Consider the following 27,829-nt stretch of genomic DNA (forward strand, 5'->3'; position numbering starts at 1 on the left):
ACGAGGGGTCATAGGTTCAAGGTGAAGGGGGGGGATGTTTAACACAGATATCAGAAGGACATATTTGACACAGAGGGTGGTGGGGGCCTGGAATGCGCTGCCAGGCAAGGTGGTGGAGGCGGACACACTGGGAACGCTTAAGACTTTTCTAGATAGCCATATGAACGGAGTGGGAATGGAGGGATACAAAAGAATGGTCCAGTGTGGACCAGGGAGCGGCGCGGGCTTGGAGGGCCGAAGGGCCTGTTCCTGTGCTGTATTGTTCTTTGTTCTCTCTCCCCGGGTACACACTCTCTCTCTCTCTCCCCGGGTACACAGTCTCGCTCTCTCTCTCTCCCCGGGTACACAGTCTATCTCTCTCTCCCCGGGTACACAGTCTCTCTCTCTCTCTCTCCCCGGGTACACAGTCTCTCTCTCTCTCCATGGGTACACAGTCTCTCTCTCTCCCCGGGTACACAGTCTCTCTCTCTCTCTCCCCCGGGTACACAGTCTCTCTCTCTCTCTCCCCCCGGTAACAGTCTCTCTCTCTCCCCCGGGTACACAGTCTCTCTCTCTCTTCCCCGGGTACACAGTCTCTCTCTCTCTCCCCCGGGTACACAGTCTCTCTCTCTCCCCCGGGTACACAGTCTCTCTCTCTCCCCCGGGTACACAGTCTCTCTCTCTCCCCCGGGTACACAGTCTCTCTCTCTCCCCCGGGTACACAGTCTCTCTCTCTCTCCCCCGGGTACACAGTCTCTCTCTCTCCCCGGGTACACAGTTTCTCTCTCTCCCCCGGGTACACAGTTTCTCTCTCTCCCCCGGGTACACAGTCTCTCTCTCCCCCGGGTACACAGTCTCTCTCTCTCTCTCTCTCCCCCGGGTACACAGTCTCTCTCTCTCTCTCTCTCTCCCCCGGGTACGCAGTCTCTCTCTCTCTCTCCCCGGATACACATTCTCTCTCTCTCTCCCCGGGTACACAGTCTCCCTCTCACTCCCCCGGGTACACAGTCTTTCTCTCTCTCCCCAGGTACACATTCTCTCTCTCTCCCCCCCGGGTACACAGTCTCTCTCTCTCTCTCTCTCCCCCGGGTTCACAGTCTCTCTCTCTCCCCCGGGTACACAGTCTCTCTCTCTCCCCCGGGTACACAGTCTCTCTCTCTCTCTCTCTCTCTCCCGGGTTACACAGTCTCTCTCTCTCTCTCTCCCCCGGGTACACAGTCTCTCTCTCTCTCCCCCCGGGTACACAGTCTCTCTCTCTCTCTCTCCCCGGGTACACAGTCTCTCTCTCTCTCTCTCTCCCCCGGGTACACAGTCTCTCTCTCTCTCCCCCGGGTTCACAGTCCCTCTCTCTCCCCCGGGTACACAGTCTCTCTCTCTCCCCCGGGTACACAGTCTCTCTCTCTCTCCCCCGGGTACACAGTCTCTCTCTCGCCCCCGGGTACACAGTCTCTCTCTCTCCCCCGGGTACACAGTCTCTCTCTCTCTCCCCCGGGTACACAGTCTCTCTCTCTCTCCCCCGGGTACACAGTCTCTCTCTCTCTCCCCCGGGTACACAGTCTCTCTCTCTCCCCCGGGTACACAGTCTCTCTCTCTCCCCCGGGTACACAGTCTCTCTCTCTGCCCCGGGTACACAGTCTCTCTCTCTCCCCCGGGTACACAGTCTCTCTCTCTCTCCCCCGGGTACACAGTCTCTCTCTCTCCCCGGGTACACAGTTTCTCTCTCTCCCCCGGGTACACAGTTTCTCTCTCTCCCCCGGGTACACAGTCTCTCTCTCCCCCGGGTACACAGTCTCTCTCTCTCTCTCTCTCCCCCGGGTACACAGTCTCTCTCTCTCCCCCGGGTACACAGACTCTCTCTCTCACTCTCCCCCGGGGACACAGTCTCTCTCTCTCTCTCTCTCTCCCCCGGGTACACAGTCTCTCTCTCTCTCTCCCCCCGGGTACACAGTCACTCTCTCTCTCTCCCCCGGGTACACAGTCTCTCTCTCTCTCTCTCCCCCGGGTACACAGTCTCTCTCTCTCTCTCCCCCAGGTACACAGTCTCTCTCTTCCCCGGGTACACAGTCTCTCTCTCTCTCCCCCGGGTACACAGTCTCTCTGTCTCTCCCCCGGGTACACAGTCTCTCTCTCTCCCTCTCTCCCCCGGGTACACAGTCTCTCTCTCTCCCCCGGGTACACAGTCTCTCTCTCTCTCCCCCGGGTACACAGTCTCTCTCTCTCTCCCCCGGGTACACAGCCTCTCTCTCTCTCTCTCTCTCCCCCGGGTACACAGTCTCTCTCTGTCTCTCTCTCTCCCCCGGGTACACAGTCTCTCTCTCTCTCTCTCTCTCCCCCGGGTACACAGTGTCTCTCTCTCTCTCTCTCTCTCCCCCGGGTACACAGTCTCTCTCTCTCTCTCTCCCCGGGTACAGTCTCTCTCTCTCCCCCGGGTACACAGTCTCTCTCTCTCTCTCTCTCTCCCCCGGGTACACAGTGTCTCTCTCTCTCTCTCTCTCCCCCGGGTACACAGTCTCTCTCTCTCTCTCTCCCCGGGTACACAGTCTCTCTCTCTCTCTCTCCCCGGGTACACAGTCTCTCTCTCACTCCCCCGGGTACACAGTCTTTCTCTCTCTCCCCGGGACCACAGTCTCTCTCTCTCTCCCCGGGTACACATTCTCTCTCTCTCCCCAGGTACACATTCTCTCTCTCTCCCCCCCGGATACACAGTCTCTCTCTCTCTCTCTCCCCCGGGTTCACAGTCTCTCTCTCTCCCCCGGGTACACAGTCTCTCTCTCTCCCCCGGGTACACAGTCTCTCTCTCTCCCCCGGGTACACAGTCTCTCTCTCTCCCCCGGGTACACAGTCTCTCTCTCTCCCCCGGGTACACAGTCTCTCTCTCTGCCCCGGGTACACAGTCTCTCTCTCTGCCCCGGGTACACAGTCTCTCTCTCCCCCGGGTACACAGTCTCTCTCTCCCGGGTACACAGTCTCTCTCTCTCTCCCGGGTACACAGTCTCTCTCTCTGCCCCGGGTACACAGTCTCTCTCTCTCTCTCCCCTGGGTTCACAGTCTCTCTCTCTCCCCCGGGTACACAGTCTCTCTCTCCCGGGTACACAGTCTCTCTCTCTGCCCCGGGTACACAGTCTCTCTCTCTCCCCCGGGTACACAGTCTCTCTCTCTCCCCCGGGTACACAGTCTCTCTCTCTCCCCGGGTACACAGTTTCTCTCTCTCCCCCGGGTACACAGTCTCTCTCTCCCCCGGGTACACAGTCTCTCTCTCCCGGGTACACAGTCTCTCTCTCTGCCCCGGGTACACAGTCTCTCTCTCTCCCCCGGGTACACAGTCTCTCTCTCTCCCCCGGGTACACAGTCTCTCTCTCTCCCCGGGTACACAGTCTCTCTCTCTCCCCGGGTACACAGTCTCTCTCTCTCCCCCGGGTACACAGTCTCTCTCTCTCCCCGGGTACACAGTCTCTCTCTCTCTCTCTCTCCCCCGGGTACACAGTCTCTCTCTCTCCCCGGGTACACAGTTTCTCTCTCTCCCCCGGGTCCACAGTCTCTCTCTCCCCCGGGTACACAGTCTCTCTCTCTCTCCCCCGGGTACACAGTCTCTCTCTCTCTCCCCCGGGTACACAGTCTCTCTCTCTCTCCCCCGGGTACACAGTCTCTCTCTCTCTCCCCCGGGTACACAGTCTCTCTCTCTCTCCCCCGGGTACACAGTCTCTCTCTCTCTCTCTCTCTCTCTCCCCCGGGTACACAGTCTCTCTCTCTCTCCCCCGGGTTCACAGTCTCTCTCTCTCTCCCCCGGGTTCACAGTCTCTCTCTCTCCCCCGGGTACACAGTCTCTCTCTCTCTCCCCCGGGTTCACAGTCTCTCTCTCTCCCCCGGGTACACAGTCTCTCTCTCTCCCCGGGTACACAGTCTCTCTCTCTCCCCGGGTACACAGTCTCTCTCTCTCCCCGGGTACACAGTTTCTCTCTCTCTCCCCGGGTACACAGTCTCTCTCTCTCCCCGGGTACACAGTTTCTCTCTCTCTCCCCGGGTACACAGTCTCTCTCTCTCCCCGGGTACACAGTTTCTCTCTCTCTCCCCGGGTACACAGTCTCTCTCTCTCCCCGGGTACACAGTCTCTCTCTCTCTCCCCCGGGTTCACAGTCTCTCTCTCTCCCCCGGGTACACAGTCTCTCTCTCTCCCCGGGTACACAGTCTCTCTCTCTCCCCGGGTACACAGTCTCTCTCTCTCCCCGGGTACACAGTCTCTCTCTCTCCCCCGGGTACACAGTCTCTCTCTCTCTCTCTCCCCCGGGTACACAGTCTCTCTCTCTCCCCGGGTACACAGTCTCTCTCTCCCCGGGTACACAGTCTCTCTCTCTCCCCGGGTACACAGTCTCTCTCTCTCCCCGGGTACACAGTCTCTCTCTCCCCGGGTACACAGTCTCTCTCTCCCCGGGTACACAGTCTCTCTCTCCCCGGGTTCACAGTCTCTCTCGCCCCCGGGTTCACAGTCTCTCTCTCCCCGGTACCTGTGTTGAAAAGCGGGTCTGATGCTGTAGGTATTCTCCGACATTTCCCCGTCACCCCGGCAACCGCCGCTTCCGGTCCGGGCGGTGTGGCTGACCCGCGCTTCCGGTGGAGCCTCCGTCCCAGAGATTGGTTCCGGGGGGCGGGGTGTCAGAGACCCGAGCCCGGGGCCTGAACCCGGGGCCTGAGCCCGGGGCCCGAACCCGAGCCCGGGGCCCGGGCAATCAGTCTTCACCCTGAGCCTGGGGCCTGGGCAACCAAACGTTCAGGAACGGCCCCTTCAAAGAACTAAAAAGGAGCTGCAGCCCGGAGCAACCTCCATAAACCGACACACATTCTTCCTCTGGCCACAGAACCAGGGAGTCCCTGGGTCAGATTAACCTGCGGGTACCGGGCACCGCTGCGTACAACATCCTCCACCATCCAGGTCCAGACAAGGGCACAAAGCGGCACCGAAATAGTCTCACAACACCAGGGCAGCCCCCCTGAGGAAGGAGCGGCGCTCCGAAAGCTCCTGATTCCAAATAAACCTGTTGGACTTTAACCTGGTATTGTGAGACTTCTTACTGTGTTCACCCCAGTCCAACGCCGGCAATTCCACATCATGGCTGCCACCAAAAACAGTCGTCAACGTACCGATAAAGGACGGCGGGGTGGCGGAGTCAGACTGGAACAGGGAATGCCCCACGCAACCCATAAAGAAACGGGCAGAACTGGGACCCATACGGCTGCCCATTGCCACACCTTTCACTTGGAGTTTTTTGCTTTTCTAATTTCTCCTCATCTTGTTTTAAATATGCTACCCCTTATTCTTGGCAGCTCACTGGCCAGGATTCCTTAGCAGGACTAAGATGGACTAGTCCCAGCTAGAGGAGATCGGTGGTAGCAACAAACAAATGGAATCTTCCAGCAGAATCAGAGAAGATGACTCCTCGTTATCTCTGGAGAGATGCTACTGACCCCTGTGGCTACAGAGATCAAATTCAGATGGAATTCTACAAATGTCATCCACATTTGATAAGACACTGGAGTCCACCAGCCAGCTAGGTCAAAGGACTCTGCAACCTAAACTTTAAAGTTTATTTGTTAGTCACAGATAAGGCTTACATTAACGCTGCAATGAAGTTACTGTGAACTTCCCTAGTTGCCACACTCCGGCGCCTGTTCGGGTCAATGCACCTAACCAACACACCTTTGGACTGTGGGAGGAAACCGGATCACCCGGAGGAAACCCACGCAGACATGGGCAGACTCCACACAGACATTGACCCAAGCTAGGAATCGAACCTAGGTCCCTGGCGCTGTGAGGCACCAGTGTTAACGACTGTGCCACCGTGCCGCCTGGGAATCCTGCAGCGAGTAACTCACCTCTGGACACCCCCAAAGCCTGTTCACCACCTACAAAGCACAAGTCAAGAGTGTAATGGAATACTTTCCACTTGCCTGGATGGTGCAGCTAGAACAACACTCAAGAATCTTGAGACCATCCAGGACAAAGCAGCCCGCTTGATTGCTATTCTTTACACTCCCTCACCACTGGTGAACAGTGGCAGCTCTGTGTACCATCTACAAGATGCACTGCAGGAACTCACCAAGGTTCCTTCGGCAGCACCTTCCAAACCCATGGCCACTATCATCTAGAAGCACAAGAACAAAAGAGACCTGGGAACACCAGTACCTGGAGGTTCCCATCCAAGTCACTCGCCATCCTGACTTGGAAATATATCGTTGTTCCTTCACTGTCGCTGGGTAAAAATCCCAGAACTCCCTGCCTAACAGCACTGTGTGTGTACTTGCACTTCAAGGACTGCAGCGGGTTCAAGAAGCTAGCTCACCACCACCTTCTCAAGGGCAATTAGGGATGAGCAATAAATGCTGGTCTAGCCAGTGATGCCCATATACCATAAATTATTTTTAAAAATTGCCTGACCCCCATCTATACTGTTTCTAATGGGACTTCTGAATTTTTATACTATTACCTATAAGACTAATTCATCCATATGTGCCTATCCCATTGTGGAGGTCATCTCTTCAGGAAAAGGGAATTACCCAGCATCAGTCTGCCGGCCTCTGTGAAGGAATACACCATTGGACTTTTGATTCTGAACACTGGATTCACATGAAATAATAATTCTAGTTTTCTGTGGCCTTTCCACTGTAAACCTGTCTTTCTTTATTCCTCCCTGCCGCCCCGCTTTATTGTACAGCCAATCTTGGAGGCTACCCTGTGCCCTTCCTCTTGTGTTTGAGTGTGCACAGATAAAGTACCCCTCTGAGCTTACGCTATGTCAAATTTCCTGTGGGCTTATTAATAAAAATTGGATCACACCAAAACGGAGAGTGAGAAATATGCCACCGCTTAAAAAGGAGGAAATCAGGATCCAATCACCTCTCTGTTTATGTACAGACAGTGAAAGGAGAAACCAGGGCTTTTTCAATTAAATTCTCTCCTGTCTGTAGCATGCCACCCGATTGGATCTTGTGGTAAAGACCAGATCAGAAACTCTGAAGTTAGCCTTGCCCCTAACTTTTACATTTGATTTTGGCATTAGGGCGAGCATAAGGTGTTTCACTCCAGGTATGATTCCAGTGACCCACTAAGAAGCTTTTATCAGAACAAACTTTATTTAAGAACACAGAATATAACAAAAATAATTAGCATAATTTTTGCCAATCAAATACTTAAACATGAAAAAGTATAATTCTTAACAGCCAGCTATCTCTATTGTTCCAATTTAACAGTATTCCCCCATAGACATAAATCCCTTCTTCAGAACCAGTTAGCACAGAAAACCAAATATGCTAATGTGGCTACTAGATGTTTGGCCTTTGGAGAGTGATCCAGGCAGACACATGCCTTCTAATTCTCACCCAGCACCTTCCAGATAAAGCTCCACCTCCAGACTATAGAATCTCAGACAAAGAGACCTCTAATCTCCACTTCAAACAGAGCAAGAGATACAGAGAAAGCAACCTCTCTCTAAAGGTGCCCAAAAAGCAGACTGCCTTGAGTTCTCTGTGAAAGCCTCGCTCCACCCAGTCATATGACCTTACATGTCAATCAACCTAATCAAGTCCGACACTTCAATAGCCCAGGGGAAAACACAAAATAACAGAACAGCATCAGTCCAGATTAAAACAAACATTGTAGCAATTAAGAACAATTATGCTGCTGCAGGAACAGTACTGTGCTGCTGTATACAGACAGAACATCTCTGATAATAAAAACAAACTGTTGCAACACATCCTGCACAAAAATCATGTCAAGTACTTTTCTTAAAGGCACAACATCATCACACTTGGCTCACTCATACCTCAATCCCTTTTTTCTGCCTTTGACTGAAATTCTTTGAAAACCCCTGTTCCAAAAAAACAAGATGAGATGCCGGTGTTGGACTGGGGTGGGCGCAGTAAGAAGTCTCACAACACCAGGTTAAAGTCCAACAGGTTTATTTGGTGGCACGAGCTTTCAGAGCGCCGCTCCTGATGAAGGGGCAGCGGTCCGAAAGCTCGTGCTACCAAATAAACCTGTTGGACTTTAACCTGGTGTTGTGAGACTTATTACTGCGCCAAAAAAACAACTTGCTAATTGCAGTATTGAAAATTTCATTGACCCCCAATCCTCCAGAGCCTTTTGGGGTTGAGAGTTCCAGCTTTGAAACTTCCCTCTGTGTGAAGAAAGCCTTCCTGATTTCACTCCTAAACTCTAGTTGTAAGATGGTCCATTATTGCTTCAGAACAACTCCCAACAGCAGGATAAAAGCAAAATACTGCGGATGCTGGAATCTGAAACAAACACAGAAAATGCTGCAAAATCTCAGCAGGTCTGACAGCATCTGTGGAGAGAGAGCTCTGACGAAGGGTCATCTGGACTCATAATGTTGGCTCTAATCTCTCCCCACAGCCGCTGTCAGACCTGCTGAGATTTTGCAGCATTTTCTGTTTGTGTCCCAGCAAGATGAAATAGTTTCTCTTTATCTCCCCGACCATTTTTAATTTTAATTGCCTCAGTTAGATGTTGATATGGTTATGTACTAGCATTGTTAAATATTAATGATAGAATCATAAAGTAGTATACTAAAGGAGATATCCATTTGGCGTATCACGCTTATATCACAGTCTTGGTGATGGTATGGATATGCGGTTAGAAACTCCTGGGTTTGGTTACGATACTAAGATCGCAAACAGACAGATTGAGCTTCAGACACAATGCAGGGCAAGGAATGGGAGTCGGTAACTAGGGAATAGGATTCGTGGCTGGGACCTAAACACTAACCCCTTGCAACAAAACCCAACATAAAATTTATCTTCCTAATTGCTTGCTGTATCTTGTTACGATGACGTGCCATGTCCTTGTGTGATATTAATCATTAATTTCACTATAGAAACATAGAAAAGCTACAGCACAAAACAGGCCCTTCGGCCCCACAAGTTGTGCCGAACATATCCCTACCTTTTAGGCCTACCTATAACCCTCCACCCTATTAACATAAGAACATAAGAAATAGGAGCAGGAGTAGGCCATCTAGCCCCTCGAGCCTGCCCCGCCATTCAATAAGATCATGGCTGGTCTGAAGTGGATCAGTTCCACTTACCCGCCTGATCCATATAACCCCTAATTCCCTTACCGATCAGGAATCCATCTATCCGTGATTTAAACATATTCAACGTGGTAGCCTCCACCACTTCAGTGGGCAGAGAATTCCAGAGATTCACCACCCTCTGAGAGAAGACGTTCCTCCTCAACTCTGTCCTAAACTGACCCCCCTTTGTTTTGAGGCTGTGCCCTCTAGTTCTAGCTTCCTTTCTAAGTGGAAAGAATCTCTCCACCTCTACCCTATCCAGCCCCTTCATTATCTTATAGGTCTCTATAAGATCCCCCCCTCAGCCTTCTAAATTTCAACGAGTACAAACCCAATCTGCTCAGTCTCTCCTCATAATCAACACCCCTCATCTCTGGTATCAACCTGGTGAAGCTTCTCTGCACTCCCTCCAAGGCCAATATATCCTTCCGCAAATAAGGGGACCAATACTGCACACAGTATTCCAGCTGCGGCCTCATCAATGCCCTGTACAGATGCAGCAAGACATCTCTGCTTTTATATTCTATCCCCCATGCGATATAGGCCAACATCCCATTTGCCTTCTTGATCACCTGTTGCACCTGCAGACTGGGTTTTTGCGTCTCAAGCACAAGGACCCCCAGGTCCCTTTGCACAGTAGCATGTTGTAATTTTTTTCCATTTAGATAATAATCCAATTTGCTATTATTTCCTCCAAAGTGAATAACCTCGCATTTGTCAACGTTATATTCCATCTGCCAGATCCTCGCCCACTCACTCAGCCTGTCCAAATCTCTCTGCAGACCTTCTACGCCCTCCACACGATTCACTTTTCCACTTATCTTTGTGTCGTCTGCAAACTTTGTTACCCTACACTCAGTCCCCTCCTCCAGACCGTCTGTATAAATGGTAAATAGTTGAGGCCCCAGTACCGATTAAGTCCCATGTACTCATCCAGGAGTCTTTTAAAAGACCCGATTGAGTTTGCCTCCACCACCACTGACGGCAGCCGATTCCACTCGCCCACCACCCTCTGTGTGAAAAACGTCCCCCTAACATCTCCCCTGTACCTACCCCCCAGCACCTTAAACCTGTGTCCTCTCGTAGCAGCCATTTCCACCCTGGGAAAAAGCCTCTGAGAGTCCACCCAATCTATGCCTCTCAACATCTTATATACCTCTATTAGGTCTCCTCTCATGCTACGTCTCTCCAAGGAGAAAAGACCGAGCTCCCTCAGCCTATCCTCATAATGCATGCCACTCAATCCAGGCAACATCCTTGTAAATCTCCTCTGCACCCTTTCAATCTTTTCCACATCCTTCCTGTAATGAGGCGACCAGAACTGAGCACAGTACTCCAAGTGGGGTCTGACGAGGATCTTATATAGCTGCATCATTATCCCTGGACTCCTAAACTCAATCCCTCGATTGATAAAGGCCAGCACACCATACGCCTTCTTAACCATAGAGTCATAGAGGTTTACAGCATGTCCATGCCACCCTTTTTAAAAAATTCCTAACCTAATCCCAGTTGCCCACATTTGGCCCATATCCCTCTAACCCATCGTACCCATGTAACTATCTAAATGCTTTTAAAAGACAAAATTGTATCCACCTCTACTACTACCTCTGGCAGCTTGTTTCAGACACTCAGTGTGAAAACATTGTCCCTGTGGACACTTTTGTATCTCTCCCCTCTCACCCTAAACCTATGCCCTCCAGTTATTGACTCCCCTACCTTTGGGAAAAGATATTGACTATCGAGCTAATCTGTGCCCCTCATTATTTTATAGACCTCTATAAGATCACCCCTCAGCCTCCTATGCTCCAGAGAAAAAAGTCCCAGTCTATCCAGCCTCTCCTTATAACTCAATCCATCAAGTCCCGGTAGCATCCTAGTAAATCTTTTCTGCACTCTTTCTAGTTTAATAATATCCTTTCTATAATGGGGTGACCAGAATTGCACACAGTATTCCAAGTGTGGCCCTACCAATGTCTTGTACAACTTCAACAAGACGTCCCAACTCCTGTATTCAATATTCTGACCGATGAAACCAAGCATGCCGAATGCCTTCTTCACCATTCTGTTCACCTGTGATTCCACTTTCAAGGAGCTATGAACATGTACCCCTCGATCTTTTTGTTCTGTAACTCTCCCCAACGGCCTACCATTAACTGAGTACGTCCTGCCCTGGTTCAATCTACCAAAATGCATCACCTCGCATTTGTCTAAATTAAACTCCATCTGCCATTTGTCAGCCCACTGGCCCAATTGATCAAGATCCCGTTGCAATCCGAGATAACTTTCTTCACTGTCCAGTATGCCACCAATCTTGGTGTCACCTGCAAACTTACTAACCATGCCCCCTATATTCTCATCCAAATCATTAATATAAATGACAAATAACAGTGGCCCCAGCACTGATCCCTGTGGCACACCGCTGGTCACAGGCCGCCAGTTTGAAAAACAACTCTCTACAACCACCCTCTGGTTGATGTTTAATATATATATGACCAGCTGGTCAAATATATATTAAACATCTTTAAAAGGACTTTTAAAATGCAAGCAATGACACTGACTTAAGATGGCTGCCACAGGTCACATGACACATCTGATAACACAAGTTGGCCGGTTTCTAGAAGTTTCCATTGTGGATGACAGTTAAGACATGCCAAGAAATTTCACAAGTGCTCATGTCAAGCATTACTTCTAAGATGTACTGAAACTGGTTTGTGCCATTTACATTGCTGTAAATCTACCTCTCAGGTAGAAACAGAAAATCTACCAGGACGATGCACTTCCTAGTTCGTCACAGGGAAGTTTGATCTATTCAGAAGTGATGGCTGAGACATTAAAGAAATTAATCACCTCATCCATAATACCAAAGCCAAGATCTGTCCAGTCCAAAGGTGGCCGGGTTAGGTTGATTGGCCATGCTAAATTGCCCCTTAGTGTCCCAAGATGTGTAGTTTAGGAGGATTAGCAGACTTAATATGTGGGATTACGGGGATAGGGTCTGGGTGGGATTGTGGTTGGTGCAGACTGGATGGGCCGATTGGACTCCTTCTGTACTGTAGGGATTCTATGATCCTATGATCCTAAGGTAATCAATGGCCCTTTGCGGAATACGCATCATTATGGGGGGAGAGGTCATGTGGCCAGAATAACCATTTCGAATTGTACATTACAACAACCAGGCTGCAAAAAACAGTCTGGAAGAAATTTTCCAACAGAGCAGTAAAACTATATCTCCCTTCTCCCTCAAGTTCTAGCCCCTATCTTCATAGAATCCCTACAGTGGAGAAGGAGGCCATTCAGCCCATCGAATTTGCACCGACCACAATCCCACCCAGTCCCTATCCCCATAACCCCATGCATTTACCCTAGCTGGTCCCCCTGACCCCAAGGGGCAATTTAGCATGGCCAATCCACCTAGCCTTTGGACTGCGGGAGGAAACCGGAGCACCCGGAGGAAATCCACGCAGACATGGGGAGAATGTGCAAACTCCACACAGTGACCTGAGGTGGGAATTGAACCCGGGTCCCTGGCGCTGTGAGGCAGCAGTGCTAACCACTGTGCCACCATGCCACCCCACTCTGATACGTTTTGGAAGCCACCACAGAAATAGAGAATTTCAGTCAAAAGGATCCTTATGTTCCAAACCACCATGGAAACAGTGTGCCTCAGCAAAGGACTTCCAAACAGCGAACTTCCTAATTTTTTTAAAGGTAAATTACTGCGGATGCTGGAATCTAAAGCAAAAAGAGAAAATGCTGGAAAATCTTAGCAGATCTGACAGCATCTGTGGAAAGAGAATAGAGCCAACAGAAACGTTTTCTGTTTGTAAAGTTTATTTATTAGTGTCACAAGTAGACTTACATTAACACTGCAATGAAGTTACTGTGAAAATCCTCGAGTTGCCACACTCCAGCACCTGTTCGGGTACACTGAGGGAGAATTTATCATGGCCAATCCACCTAACCAGCACATCTTTGGACTGTGGGAGGAAACCGGAGCACCCGGAGGAAACCCCTCGCCGACACAGGGAGAACGTGCAGACTCCACAGAGACAGTGACCAAAGCTGGGAATCGAACCCGGGTCCCTGGCGCTGTGAGGCAGCAGGGATAACCACCTGTGCCAAATTTTTTCTCTTTTATCATTGAATCTTGAAATTGCCCGAAAAGTAATCTCCTACTGTATAACTTGTAGTTTTGCACGTGTGTGTGTGTGTGTGTGTGCATTTGGCAGGACATGAGTTTACCTTTTTTAAAATATCTTTATATCTTCATCTGGATTGGTTTTAGCACAATAAAAATGGACCCCTTTGTCCTTAAACTTTAGAAAGCCCGTCAAACTGAGTTCTTTGATATCAGCACTTAAATGGTTAAATACAGACAATGAATTAGTACCTTTGTCCTTATAAATTATATTTTTAAAAACCCTGTTACGATCAGTTGAGGAGTGGGAAAAAGACGACAAGTCCTGAAATGATTCCTCAATGGTCATAACTTGCCTGTTCTTTTTCATACAATCATACCACGTGGAAGAGGCCTTTCGGCCCATTGAGTCCACACCGACACATTAGAAACACCTGAACTCCCACCTTATCCCGTCTACCAGCACTTGGCCCATAGCCCTGAATGTTATGATGTGCCAAGTGCTCATCCAGGTACTCTCTAAAGGGCGTGAGGCATCCCACCTCCACCACCCTCCCAGGCAGCACATTCCAGACCATCACCACTCTCTGGATAAAAACGTTTTTCCTCCCATCCCCCTAAACCTTCTGCCCCTCACTTTGAACCTATGATCCCTTGTAACTGACCCTTCAACTAAGGGGAACAGCTGCTCCCTATCCACCCTGTCCATGCCTCTCATAATCTTGTACACCTCGATCCAGTCGCACCTCAGTCTTCTCTGCTCCAATGAAAACAACCCAAGCCTACCCAACCTCTCTTCATAACTTAAATGCTCCATCCCAGACAGCATCCTGGTAAATCTCCTCTGCACCCCCTCCAGTGCAATCACATCCTTCCGATAATGTGGCGACCAGAACTGCACACAGTGCTCCAGCTGTGGCCTCACCAAAGTTCTATATAACTCCATCATGACTTCCCTGTTTTTGTAATCTATGCCTCGATTGATAAAGGCAAGTGTCCCACCCTACTCACGCCTTTCCACTTTCAGAGATCTGTGGACAAACACGCCAAGATCCCTTTGTTCCACAGAACTTCCGAATGTCCTACCATTCATTGAATACTTTCTTGTCAAATTACTCCTTCCAAAGTGTATCACCTCACACTTTTCAGGGTTAAATTCCATCTGCCAATTATCTGCCCATTTGACCATTCTGTCTATAACTTCTTGTAGCCCAAGACACTCCGCCTCACTATTAACCACCCATCCAATCTTTCCGTCATCGCAAACTTACTAATCCTACCCCCCGCATAGTCATCTATGTCATTTATATAAATGACGAATAATCGGGGACCCAGCACCGATCCCTGTGGTACCCCACTGGATACTGGCTTTAGTCTCCTTTCTCCATATCAATATTTATGTTGCCTGATTGTGAAACCACCTCTAGATGCCAAGACCGCGGCCTACTTGCACGAACTGACAAGAAGTGAATGAGCAAACTTGATTAGAATCTGCCTTGAAACAGCTTCCTTCCAAGCATCAATTGAGAAACCTTAGACTTTGTTTGCCTCAGCTGTATGGCCATACAGAGATAAACAGGACAAAGACTGAGCAATGGCACATTCTCATACCTGCACCTGTGTTGCAACCAGTTGTGAAAACTGGCTTTAAGTCACATTTTTAATGCGTCATTGTTAATAAGAATTGTGCAGGAACTATACAACTTCCTTATTCGTTTGCACATTGTATTGGCTCCGGAGGACTTTCTACCTTAAACACACCCAAAAATGTGAGTTTGTTTTATTTCAAATTTTATTTCACGTTACTCTTTAATAGACTGGTTAGCAAAATTGGAGTCCATGTAAATATTAACCAGTTTATGTGCTCTATAATGCTCCACTAGTCTATGGTATGTTGCCTCATAATACCTGTGCGTTTCTCTATTCAATGAATGGTTAACTTATTGGCCAAAATTTTCCAGCTGTTCCCGCTGGTGCAATCTTCTGGTACCACCAATGCCCCCACTCCAATGCGGGTTCCCCAATGGCGGAGGGTGAAAACAGCATCTATTGACGGGGTGGGACTGGAAGATCCCACCACTGGCCAATACTGGGCTGCCTCCGCATCCACAAAACACGCCACAGGGGGACACAGAAAATCCCTCCATTGGGCCCGATTTTACCAATCGGAGCCTAAGGGTGGGATCCGGGCATAATACGGATCCGAGCCCGGAATCCTCTTTGCAGCGCGCCCACACGCGTTTTGCCGGCTCCGGTCTGATCCGCGCTGTGGGCGGGGCTTAGCGCTGGCGGGCCGATCGGAGCTCTGAACTGCGTATGCGCAGTTCGAAAAAAATCTGACAGAGCGCGCCCGGGCTCGGGAAAAAAAAACCCAGAAAGCGGAGAGAGCGGCTCTCTGACCGTCATCCTCTGGTCGGGGGGGTTGAGGGGGTAGTGGGAGGAGGAGGGGGCGGGTCCCAGGTCATCCTCTGATCGGGGCGGGGGGGGTGGGAGGGGAGGGGGTGTGACCGATCATCCCCTGGGGGTGGGGGGGGGGGGGCGCTGCCAGTCTGTGGCCGATCGGTGGGGAGGGAGGGGGCAGGGGGTTCCCGCTGCCAGTCTGCGGCCGATCCCTCCTCCCCACCGGAGGAACGAATCCCTCCTCTCCGGAGTGGCCGCTTACTTCAAACACCACGACTGTTATTTGACAGCGGGAACCCCCTGCCCCCTTCCTCCCCACCAATCGGCCGCAGACTGGCAGCGGGAACCCCCCAGAGGATGATCGGTCACACCCCCTCCCCTCCCACCCCCCCCCTCAGAGGATGATACGTCACAGCCCCTCCCCTCCCACCCCCCCCCACCCAGAGGATGAGACGTCACACCCCCTCCCCTCCCACCCCCCCCCCCCCCCCCCCCCACCGACCAGAGGATGACCTGGGTCCCGCCCCCCACCTCCTCCCACCACCACCCCCCCCCCGACCAGAGGATGACCTGGGTCTCGCCCCCCTCCTCCTCCCACCACCACCCACCCCCCCGACCAGAGGATGACCTGGGTCAGAGAGCCGTTGCAGTCTCTGAACCCACTCTTCGGAGGCTGCAGCGGCGACTTCGGATTTTTATTCCTGCAGGTCGATTAGAGCGCGGATGTGAAACGGACCAGAAGACGGTAAAGTGGGATTTGGCGGTAGAGTTGGACGCGCGGTTCATGAAGTCGATTTAAATGCGGGCCGGGCCCGCGCCCAAATCGGGTGTCAGTAAAGCCGTGATCTGCTGGGAATCGGGTGCGGACCACGGTATAGGCACGACGCCCAACTTTACCACAATTTCGCACCCGAAAACGGGCGCAAAGTTTTGGTAAAATCGGGCCCAATGTGTTGTACCCAGTATAGAGCCAATGTTCATTTTCTCCCTTCCTCCCTCCTATGATTGAGAAAAGCTCTACATGTACTCTGAAGGAAGTGTTTGTGTGAAATCTACAACTTTCTAACTTGTGTATTTCCAGCATGCGTGATATTGGCTGGGATTCTCCGATCCCGTGCACCCCTTTTCTCCATTGTAATAATTTTACTGGCATCGGTTGAGGGTTCCGAGCATGTGCAAGTTTTGGCAAACTTTTCAGTCTGCAAGAGAGTGTTCTGCAAGCAAGACCTGTTTTACTAGTGCTCCTGTTTTCACAGTTATTACTGTTATTGTTCTGCGGAGTTACTGTTATTGTTAAACTTTGTTATTTTAATATATAAAGTTCCTTCTTTCAAACAATGCATTCAACTACTTTTATTGTGATCTCACGTTACCACACACACAGTGACAGATCTCTTGGGAGGAGTAGCTACAAGTAGGATAGGATATGAGATTATTCAATCCAATGCTTCCAGTGGGAAGGATGCATGGGACAGAGAATCCTGCTACATAAACAATTGGCATTTACATTGATCATATAGATCACTTAACACAGTAAAATATCCCAAGCGGTTTTGCAGGAACTTTGACAGACTAAATGCAACATCAAGTCACATAAGAAGATATCAGAGCAGTTAATAGATTGGTTTTAAGGAGTGTCTTAAAGGAGGGAAGATCGAGAGGTAGTCAGATTTTGGGAAGGGATTCCAGAGCGTAGGGCCCAAGCAGCTGAAAGCATGACCACCAATGGTGGAGGGATTAAAACCAGGAATACTTAAGAAGCCAGAATTGGAGCAGCTTAGATGTCTCAGAGAGTTGTGGAGTTGGAGAAGGAGATTACAGAGAGAGGTGGGGGTACGGCTTATAAGAACACTGTTACTCAAAACGACATTCTATAACAGTATGTCACGCTCATCTATCTTGCATCATCCTCACTCACCCTCTGTTGCTCATCTGCAACCACTCAGTGATGTCTGACATCCAACTATATCACGGTTGACCCCCGCTTTATGCTGCCATCCTCTTTGACCTCCAGAAGAGAACTCTGCAGCTTTTCACCTCTGGTCAAATGGCCGAAATGCTGACATTAGCTGGAATTTCCTGGCTGTTCACGGCAGTGGACCTGCCGGGAGTGCACCCCGTCCACAGGTTTCCCGGCAGCATCGGGTACCTTCAATGGGAAATTCCATTGACAGCAGCAGGACCAGCGAATCCAAGCACACTGCCTTCCACCACCGAGAACCACACGGCTGGAAGCCCAGGGAATCTCACCAATTTTCTTTTCTGGATGTCAATTTTTGGAGTTCTTATTTCAAGCACCTCTTCATTTGTCTTTCAATCTGTGTATGGGAATTTTAGCCTGCGTCTTAGCATCCACATTTCAAATGCCTCTATTTTCTTCCACAGATCTTTAATTATTGTCCATATCTGGTGTGATTTGATTTGAATTATTATTGTCACATGTATTGGTATACAGTGAAAAATACTGTTTCTTGCACGCTATACAGACAAAGCATACCATTCATAGAGTACGTAGGGGAGAGGGAAAGGAGAGGGTGCAGAATGTAGTGTCACAGTAGGCTGTAGAGAAAGATCAGAAACAAAATTGGAAAGCTTTTACTATTTAACCAGGATTAGAATAAATAAGAAACAATTAACATATGAACAGACCGGTAACTCCAAGCTTTGGAGTAAAGCTGAATGGTATCAAGTTTTCCTGTCCATAAAATTCTGATAAGGGGGAAGCCAAACTAGCAATAAAAATGGATGGATATTTTCACAATAAATGGATTACACCATGTCTCAGTGAGGTCTGAGTCATGGATTCAAATACTGCAGGTGCAGGAAGTCTGAAATAAAAGCAAAAAATGCGAGAAACATTCAGCAGGTTGGACAGCATTTGAGCGAGAAACAGAGTTAATTGCCAGAATTCTACCGCCCTGCCCAACATGGGAATTGGAGCGAGCGAGCGAGGGGCTGACAATAGGAAGGTTAACGCCCTTTCATCAGAACTGAAGCAAAATAGAAACAGTTGCTTGGTAGTACAGAACTTGAGCAGTGCTGAAAAAAGAGACATACTGTCGAAGCTTTCCATTTTGCACTCATCAGGACTGACACACAAATACCAAATTTCAAAGGAAGCAACAATTGATACCAATTGGCACCCTCTCCTCATACAATATAAATCACTGCTCCCTTTGAAATTTGATATTCTTGCATCTGTCCTGATGAGTGCAAGAGGAAAAGCTTTGACAACATGTCTCTTTTTTCAGCAATAATAAAGATAGAAATGTTTATGTCTTAGTCCAGAGTCTTAAGTATCGAGGGGTGCTGCACTATTGGAAATGCTATCTTTCAGACGAATTGTTAAACTAAGTTGCCCGAACAAGTGGATGTCAAAGATACCAAATCACTATTTCAAAGAAGTGTCACAACACCAGGTTAAAGTCCAACAGGTTTATTTGGAATCACGAGCTTTCGGAGCGCTGCTCCTTCATCAACCTGTTATGAGATTTCTTACTATGCCCACCCCAGTCCAATGCCGGCATCTCCACCTCATGGCTATTTCAGAGACAAAGGGTTTTCTCCAGCTGTTCTGACCAATATTGATCGTTCAGTCAACATCATTAAAACAGACCATCTGGTCATTATCACATTGCTGTTTGTGGGTGCTTGCTGTGTGCAAACTGGCTGCTGTGTTTCCCTACAGTACAATGGTGGCTACACTTCAAACATACTTCATTGGCTGTGAAGTGCTTTGAGACTACCTGAGATGTTGCAAGGTGTTATAGAAATGTAAACCTTTTCTTTCAGGGTAGCATTAAAATAGTGCAATCAGAATGTAACCACGAGGCATTAATCATCATTAGAATGTTATCATTTAGTGCAAAGGGAATCAGATACAAAAGTAGCGAGATTATGCTTCAGTTATACATGGCATTGGTGAGACCACGTATGGAGTATATAATGTTAATTTATTCATTTTACGGGACATGGGCATCACTGGCTGGGCCAGCATTTATTGCCCATCTCTAGTTGCCTGAGGGCAGTTGAGAGTCAACCACATTTCTTTGGATCTGGAGTCACATGCAGGCCAGCCCAGTAAGGACGGCAGATTTCCTTCCCTAAAGGGCATTAGTGAACGAGTAGGGTTTTTACGACAATCGACAATGGTTTCATGGTCATCAGTAGACTTTTAATTCCAATTTTTTATTGAATTCAAATATCACCATCTGCCGTGGTGGGATTCGAACCCGGGTCCCCAGAGCATTACCCTGGGTCTCTGGATTACTAGTCCAGTGATAATACCACTTTGTCACTGCCTCCCTCTTATTTAAGGAAGGATGTAAATACATTGGAAGAAGTTCAGAGAAGATTTCCTAAACTCATACCCAGACTGTCCCATGGGGAAAGGTTGGAGAGGCCAGGTTTGTATCTGCTGGAGTTTAGAAGAATAAGAGGCGACTTGATTGAAACATATAAGCTCCTGAGGGGTCCTGACAGGGCGGATGTGGAGCTGGCTTTTTCTTGTTGGAGAATTTATTAGTAGTGGCCACTGTTTAAAAATTAAGGATCGCCCAGTTAGGAAAGAGTAAGGGGCATCTTTTTCTTTCAGAGGATTGTGAGCCTTTGGAACTCTCTTCCTCTATAGGTGGTGGAAGCGGAGTCTTTGAATATCTTTTAAGGATGGTGTTCTTGATTAACAATGGGGTGAAAGGTTATCAGGGTTAGGGGGAATCTGGAGTTCAGGTTACAATCAGATAATCCATGATTTTATTAAATGGCGGAGCAGGCTTGAAGAGCCGAATAACCTACTCCTGCTCCTAGCTCACATGCATGTCATGATCATACAAAAATGCCTCAAGAAAACTGTGTCCCAAAGAGTGTGAAACTCTTTCTAAAACAGTTACAAACGATCCTTTGTCAATTTACAGGTAAATGGTTAGACATGCTGCTCATAAATTGATTGATGACGGAGGGGCTTTCCCACTTTATTGCCACTTGACGTATTGCTGTTATATATTCAACAATCTCAGCAGACACAGTCATTTCCACGGTGCAGTTGCCAGGTATGAAACTGCACACCTGGATCAGATTAGAAATATGTTGGTCACAGCACGCTTAATTTTCCTAGTGCCGCTGATAGTTGAGGTGCAGTTTTTGAAAACCACAAGACCAGGGAAAAGGTAAGTTGAATTTAATTACATTTTCATTTGCTGTTTAATTGTCTGGCAAATATATGTGCCCCACCATGATAAAAACACAAAATGCTGCTGGTATTTTCTGTTCTTATTTTGGATTTTATTTTAGATTTCCAGCATCTGCAGTATTTTGCTTTTATATCTCTCAACGCTTGTGGCTCAGAAAGGATACAAACTTCAAAACAGTGTAGGGGGAGTGGTAAGCAGGTTGGGAGATGGTTTGGGATGGGGGATAGAGGCGAGGGATCGGGTCCATGCATCATCGCCAAGTCTGATCCCATCATCGCCTTACTTACAGTAAGAGCGATTGGACAGTGATCAGGAGTAAGAATCCTTTCTGAATTTCCCCTCCCCAATATAGAGATGGGTACTTAGACATGGCAAGAGTTACATAATCTAGTAGGGGGTGGGGCTATCTGTTCTCTGTCCCTTCTCCATCCTGGTGAGATATCCAGCAGCTGGAGGGGACCACTCTTCCACCATCTCCCGCAATCCATCGATGTTGATGTTAGTCATGCCAAGCGATGCCATTCCCACCTCATGACTCCCACCAAACACAACTGTACAGCATGTATGAGGATTAAAACCTAGTAGAAAAGCATCTCTGAGAATGATGCTCTTTCTGTATGGCAATACTCACAGGGTAACACAAACAACACTTAATATCGCTTTGTTTTGTCACGTACTCAGCTCCATGTCTTTATGATGCTGATATCACAATTCACAGTCATCGTCTACTGCCAGGTTAAAATAAGAAACACAAGAACTAGGAGCAGGAGTAGGCCATCTGCCCCCTCGAGCCTGCTCCGCCATTCAATAAGATCACGGCGATCCTTTCGTGGACTCAGCTCCACTTACCCGCCCGCTCACCATAACCCTTAATTCCTTTCCTGTTCAAAAATTTATCTATCCTTGCCTTAAAAACATTCAATGAGGTAGCCTCAACTGCTTCACTGGGCAGGGAATTCCACAGATTCACAACCTTTTGTGTGAAGAAGTTCCTCCTCAACTCAGTCCTAAATCTGCTCCCCCTTATTTTGAGGCCATGCCCCCTAGTTCTAGTTTCTGTCGCCAGTGGAAACAACTTCCCTGCTTCTTTCTTATCTATTCCCTTCATAATCTTATATGTTTGTATAACATCTCCCCTCATTCTTCTGAATTCCAATGAGTATAGCCCCAGTCTACTCAGTCTCTCCTCATAAGCCAACCCTCTCAACTCTGGAATCAACCTAGTGAACCTCCTCTGCACCCCCTCCAGTGCCAGTATATTCTTTCTCAAGTAAGGAGATCAAAACTGTACACAGTACTCCAGGTGTGGCCTCACTAGCACCTTATACAGCTGCAACATAACCTCACTGTTTTTAAACTCCATCCCTCTGGCAATGAAGGACAAAATTCCATTTGCCTTCTTAATTACCTGCACCTGCAAACCAACTCCTTGTGATTCTTGCACAAGGACACCCAGGTCCCTCTGCACAGCAGCATGCTGCAATTTTTTACCATTTAAATAATAATCCCTGTTGCTGTTATTCCTACCAAAATGGATGACCTCACATTTACCAACATTGTACTCCATCCGCCAGACCCTCGCCCACTCACTTAGACTGTCTATATCCCTTTGCAGACTTTCAGCGTCCTCTGCAGACTTTGCTCTGCCACTCATCGTTAGGTCATCTGCGAATTTTGACACACTACACTTGGTCCCCAACTCCAAATCATCTATGTAAATCGTAAACAAATCATGTTGTAAAACATATCCCTCTCCATCCTTCCCCAAACTGTCAAAGCACTAAAATCATGCCAAAAACAGAACCTGAGGGGTAGATTTTCATTTTTAACTCCAGGCTTAGTCAGCCATTTTCCATCCTGGCTCGAGCCCAGGTTCCTCCACAAAGCAAAATACTGCGGATGCTTGAATCTGAAACAAAAACAGGAAATGCTGGAAAGCCTCCGTAGGTCTGACAAAGGGTCATCTAGACTCGAAACATTGGTTCTATTCTCTTCCCACAGTTGCTGTCAGAGCTGCTGAGATTTTCCAGCATTTTCTGTTTTCCTCCACTCATATTATCCAGTTAGAATGGCAATTTGACAGATCCTTAATCAAAATGCAATGCTCAGTCTCTAGAACTGGAAGACACATTTAAGGAAAGCTTCCTAATGTTCTTCATCCCCTCACTGCTTCACAATTTATAGACTCAATGGAATATAAAAGTGGAAAGTGAATTGATACACATGAAAGGTAAAGTTAATTTATTAATCACAAGTAAGGCTTATATTAACACTGCAATGAAGTTACTGTGAAATTTCCCTAGTCGCCACATTCCGGCATCTGTTCGAGTCAATGCACCTAACCAGCATGCCTTTCAGAATGTGGGAGGAAACAGGAGCACCCGGGGAAACCCACACAGAGACAGGGAGAACATGCAAACTTCACACAGACAGTGACCCAAGCCTGGAATCGAACCCAGGTCCCTGGTGCTGTGAAGCAGCAGTGCTAACCACTGTGCTGCAGGTCCTGTTGAAGGAGAAGGGTACAGATACAGGTTTCACCATCCGAAAGACTTGATTAAAAACCTCCTTCCTAATAATGTTTAGACAAACTTTCCAAATGGACCAAAAGTCCACATCCACTCTGTCAATACCCCTCAGAATCTTAAAGGTTTTAATCAAGTCATTTCTCACTCTAATGGATACAAATCTAATCTCGCCAACCTTTGTGCATAAAACAATCCACCCATTCCTGGTGTTAGTCTAGTAAACCTTCTCTGAACTGTTTCTAATGTATTTACATCTTTCCTTAAATAAAGAGACTAATACTGTACACAATACACCACATGTGGTTTCACCACTATCCTGTATAATGGAAGTATAACCTCCCTACTTTTGTAATGAATTCCCCCTCACAATAAATGATAACATTCTATTCACTTTCCTAATTACTTGCTGTATGTGCATAATAGCCTTCTATGATTCATGCACTGAGACACTCAGATCATGGACTGAATAATAAGAGGCGAATTGGATAAGCCTTGACCCTTTTATCATTTGACAGTTTTATCTATACGTGCTGCCACAAGATTCCAGATCCAAGTCCAACTTCAGGGAATGAGTGCAAAAATCAAGGTTGACAATCCAGTGGAGAGCTGAGGGAGTGCTGTGCAGTTGGAGGTGCTGTCTTTCAGATTAGATATTAAAATACAATGGGTGGCATGGTAGCACAGTGGTTGGCACTGATGCCTCACAATGCCAGGGATTCAGGTTTGATTCCCAGCTTAGGTCACTGCCTGTGCAGAGTTTGCACGTTCTCCCCGTGTCTGCGTGGGTTTCTTCCGGGTGCTCCAGTTTCCTCCCACAGTCTGAAAGACATGCTGGTTAGGGTGCATTGGCCATGTTAAATTCTCCCTCAATGTACCCGAACAGGCACAGAGTGTGGCGACTAGGGGATTTTCACAGTAACTTCATTGCAGTGTTAATGTAAGCCTAGTTGTGACACTAATAAATAGACTTTCAACTTTAAAACTTAAAAAAACTGAGGCCCCATTTATCCGTACACCAGGATGCAAAATAATCCAAGGCACTATTTTGAACAATAGATAAGGCAGGGCAGCTCGGTGGCACAGTGGTTAGCACTGCTGCCTCACAGCACCAGGGACCCAGGTTCAGTTCCGGCCTTGCATGGCTGTCTGTGTGGAATTTGCATGTTCTCCCTTGTCTGCGTGGGTTTCCCCCAGGTGCTCTGGTTTCCTCCCACGGTCCAAAGATGTGCAAGGTGGATTGACCCATGGTAAATTGCCCCTTTGCGTCAGGGGGATTAGTGGGGTAAATATGTGAGGTTACGGGGATAGGGCCTGGCTGGGTTTGTTGTCAGTGCAGGCTTGATGGGCTGAATGGCCTCCTTCTGCACTCTAGGGAGTCTATGATTCTCAGAGCAGGGCAGTTCTTACTAATATCCTGGCTAATATTTATCCTCAATCAATATCAATAAAAAGAATTATCTGGTCTTTGTCAATTTGCTGTTTGAGTGAGCATGCACATACTGGCTGTCGTAATTCTTACTTAAAATAGCGACTACACTTTAAAAGACCTTCATTGGCTATAAACGCTTTGAGATGCCCGGCTGTTGTGAAAAGTATGAGATAAATGCAAGTCTCTCTTCCTTCCTTAATGAGTCAAACAGTGGAGCCAACCATGGACTGGCTCTCAGTTCAGATCCAGGATGGTGATAGGGACATTATCCTCAATCCTCTTGGGCACTGAAAAAACAAAAGTTTTGAGGGCAGGTGAAATTTATTAAAGAATTCAGAAATGAATGAATATTTACGATGGACAATTGTTGAAAAATGATTAGAAAGGTTAGGCTGAATGTAAAGTGCGTCCCAGCAAAGGTGAAACAGCTAAAAGGACAATGGCTATTGTTACGATTCAGTTGCCAAAAAACAGGAGCAGTAACAGGCAATGTTTAAACATCGAGTGGTCATTGTAAGGAACATATGGAAAATGATGAAAATGCAAGAAAATCCAAGTGGAAAATATAGAGGTGGACAAACCAGGAGCGAATCTCAAATTACAAAAAGAATCTTAACTGACAATGAACAGAAATCTGCAAAACAAGCATTTGAGCCACTCAATTGGATATGAAGTGGTTGAGGGTTAGAGGGAGCTGAGGAAATACCAAAACAATTTAAAACAGACTAAGAATCAGAAGGCACAGAATGAAATTATTTGTTTAATTGTGTTGTATGTGGATATTGAAAAAACTATCCAATTCGTTGCACACACACCCACTGCACTTTCCCTATAGTCCGGCAGATTGCTCCTCTCCAACTATTTATCCAATTCATGCGAGACCTGATGAGGTGTATCCCAGGACGTTGTGGGAGGCTAGGGAGGAAATTGCGGGTCCCCTAGCCGAGATATTTGATTAATCGATAGTCACAGGTGAGGTGCCTGAAGATTGGAGAGTGGCAAATGTTGTGCCTTTGTTTAAAAAGGGCTGCAGGGAAAAGCCTAGGAACTACAGGCCAGTGAGCCTCACATCTGTAGTGGGTAAATTGTTGGAAGGTATTTTGAGAGACAAGATCTACAGGCATTTAGAGATGCAAGGACTGATTAGGGACAGTCAGCATGGCTTTGTGAGTGGAAAATCGTGTCTCACAAATTTGATGGAGTTTTTTGAAGGGGTAACCAAGAAGGTAGATGAGGGGAGTGCAGTTGATGTTGTCTACATAGACTTTAGCAAGCCTTTGACAAGCTACCGCATGGTAGGTTGTTGCATAAAGTTAAATTTCATGGGATCCAGGGTGAGGGATCTAAATGGATACAAAATTGGCTTCTTGACAGAAGCCAGAGGGTGGTTGTAGAGGGTTGTTTTTCAAACTGGAGGCCTGTGACCAGCGGTGTGCCTTTGGGATCAGTGCTGGGCCCACTGTTATTTGTCATTTATATTAATGATTTGGATGAGAATATAGGGGGCATGGTTAGTAAGTTTACAGATGACACCAAGATTGGTGGCATACTGGACAGTGAAGAAAGTTATCTCCAATTGCAACGGGATCTTGATCAATTGGGCCAGTGGGCTGACGAATGGCAGATGGAGTTTAATTTAGACAAATGCGAGGTGGTGCATTTTGGTGGATTGAACCAGGGCAGGACTTACTCAGTTAATGGTAGGGCATTGGGGAGAGTTACAGAACAAAGAGATCTAGGCTCCTTGAAAGTGGAGTCACAGGTGGACAGAGTGGTGAAGAAGGCATTCGGCATGCTTGGTTTCATCCGTCAGAGCATTGAATACAGGAGTTGGGATGTCTTGTTAAAGTTGTACAAGGCATTGGTAAGGCCACACTTGGAATACTGTGTGCAATTCTGGTCACCCTATTATGGAAAGGATATTATTAAACTAGAAAGACCGCAGAAAAGATTTACTAGGATGCTACCGGGGCTTGATGGATTGAGTTATAAGGAGAGGCTGAATAGACTAGGACTTTTTTCTCTGGAGCATAGGAGGCTGAGGGGTGATCTTATGGAGGTCTATAAAATAATGAGGGGCATAGACAAGGTAGATAGTCAATACCTTTTCCCAAAGGTAGAGGAGTCTAAAACTAGAGGGCATAGGTTTAAGGTGAGAGGGGAGAGGTCCAGAGTGGCAGTTTTTTCACACAGAGGATGGTGAGTGTCTGGAACAAGCTGCCAGAGGTAGTAGTAGAGCCGGGTACAATTTTATCTTTTAAAAAGCATTTAGAAAGTTACATGGGTAAGATGGGTACAGAGGGATATGGGCCAAATGCGGGCAATTGGGATTCGCTTAGGCGTTTGAAAAAAAAAGGGCGGCATGAACAAGTTGGGCCGAAGGGCCTGTTTCCATGCTGTAAACCACTATGACTATGACTCACTTTTGCAAGTTATTAGAGTCATAGAGGTTTACAGTAAGTAGTCTCACAACACCAGGTTAAAGTCCAACAGGTTTATTTGGTAGCACGAGCTTTTGGAGCGCTGCCCCTTCATCAGGTGAGTGGGAGTTGGGTTCACAAACAGGGCATATAAAGACACAAACTCAATTACAAGATAATGGTTGGAATGCGAGTCTTAACAGTTAATCAAGTCTTTATAGGTGAGTGGAGAGAGGGATAATCACAGGTTAAAGAGATGTGAATTGTCTCCAGCCAGGACAGTTAGTGAGATTTTGCAAGCCCAGGCAAGTCGTGGGGGTTACAGATAGTGTGACTTGAACTCAAGATCCCGGTTGAGGCCGTCCTCATGTGTGCGGAACTTGGCTATCAGTTTCTGCTCGGCGATTCTGCATTATCGTAGATCGCCAACCAGAAACTGATAGCCAAGTTCCGCACTTGATTACCTGTAAAGACTTGCATTCGAACCATTATCTTGTAATTGAGTTTGTGTCTATATACTCCCTGTGTGTGAACCCAACTCCTTTCACCTGATGAAGGAGCAGCGCTCCGAAAGCTCGTGCTACCAAATAAACCTGTTGGACTTTAACCTGGTGTTGTGAGACTACTTACTGTGCCTACCCCAGTCCAACACCGACAGCTCCA

General features: G+C 47.7%; 1 protein-coding gene across 4 annotated transcripts in view; it reads right to left on the minus strand.

Moving 5' to 3' along the window:
* Positions 1-7,734, minus strand: part of dynlt2b (dynein light chain Tctex-type 2B) — a 31,919-nt gene extending 24,185 nt beyond the window's left edge. For 2 of the 4 annotated variants that reach the window (XR_013496266.1, XM_078204503.1), the window contains exon 1: positions 4,482-7,727. Coding sequence is in view for 2 of the 4 variants with exons in the window: in XM_078204503.1 (XP_078060629.1) it covers positions 4,482-4,525 (44 nt within the window). In the remaining 2 variants the exon portion in view is untranslated. Of the gene's footprint in view, positions 1-4,481 lie in introns of all 4 variants that reach the window. The other 2 variants (XR_013496265.1, XM_078204491.1) reach the window with 2 other exon arrangements.
* Positions 7,735-27,829: the final 20,095 nt, after the last annotated feature.

Source organism: Mustelus asterias, chromosome 3, assembly GCF_964213995.1.
Source record: "Mustelus asterias chromosome 3, sMusAst1.hap1.1, whole genome shotgun sequence".
Taxonomy (NCBI): domain Eukaryota; kingdom Metazoa; phylum Chordata; class Chondrichthyes; order Carcharhiniformes; family Triakidae; genus Mustelus; species Mustelus asterias.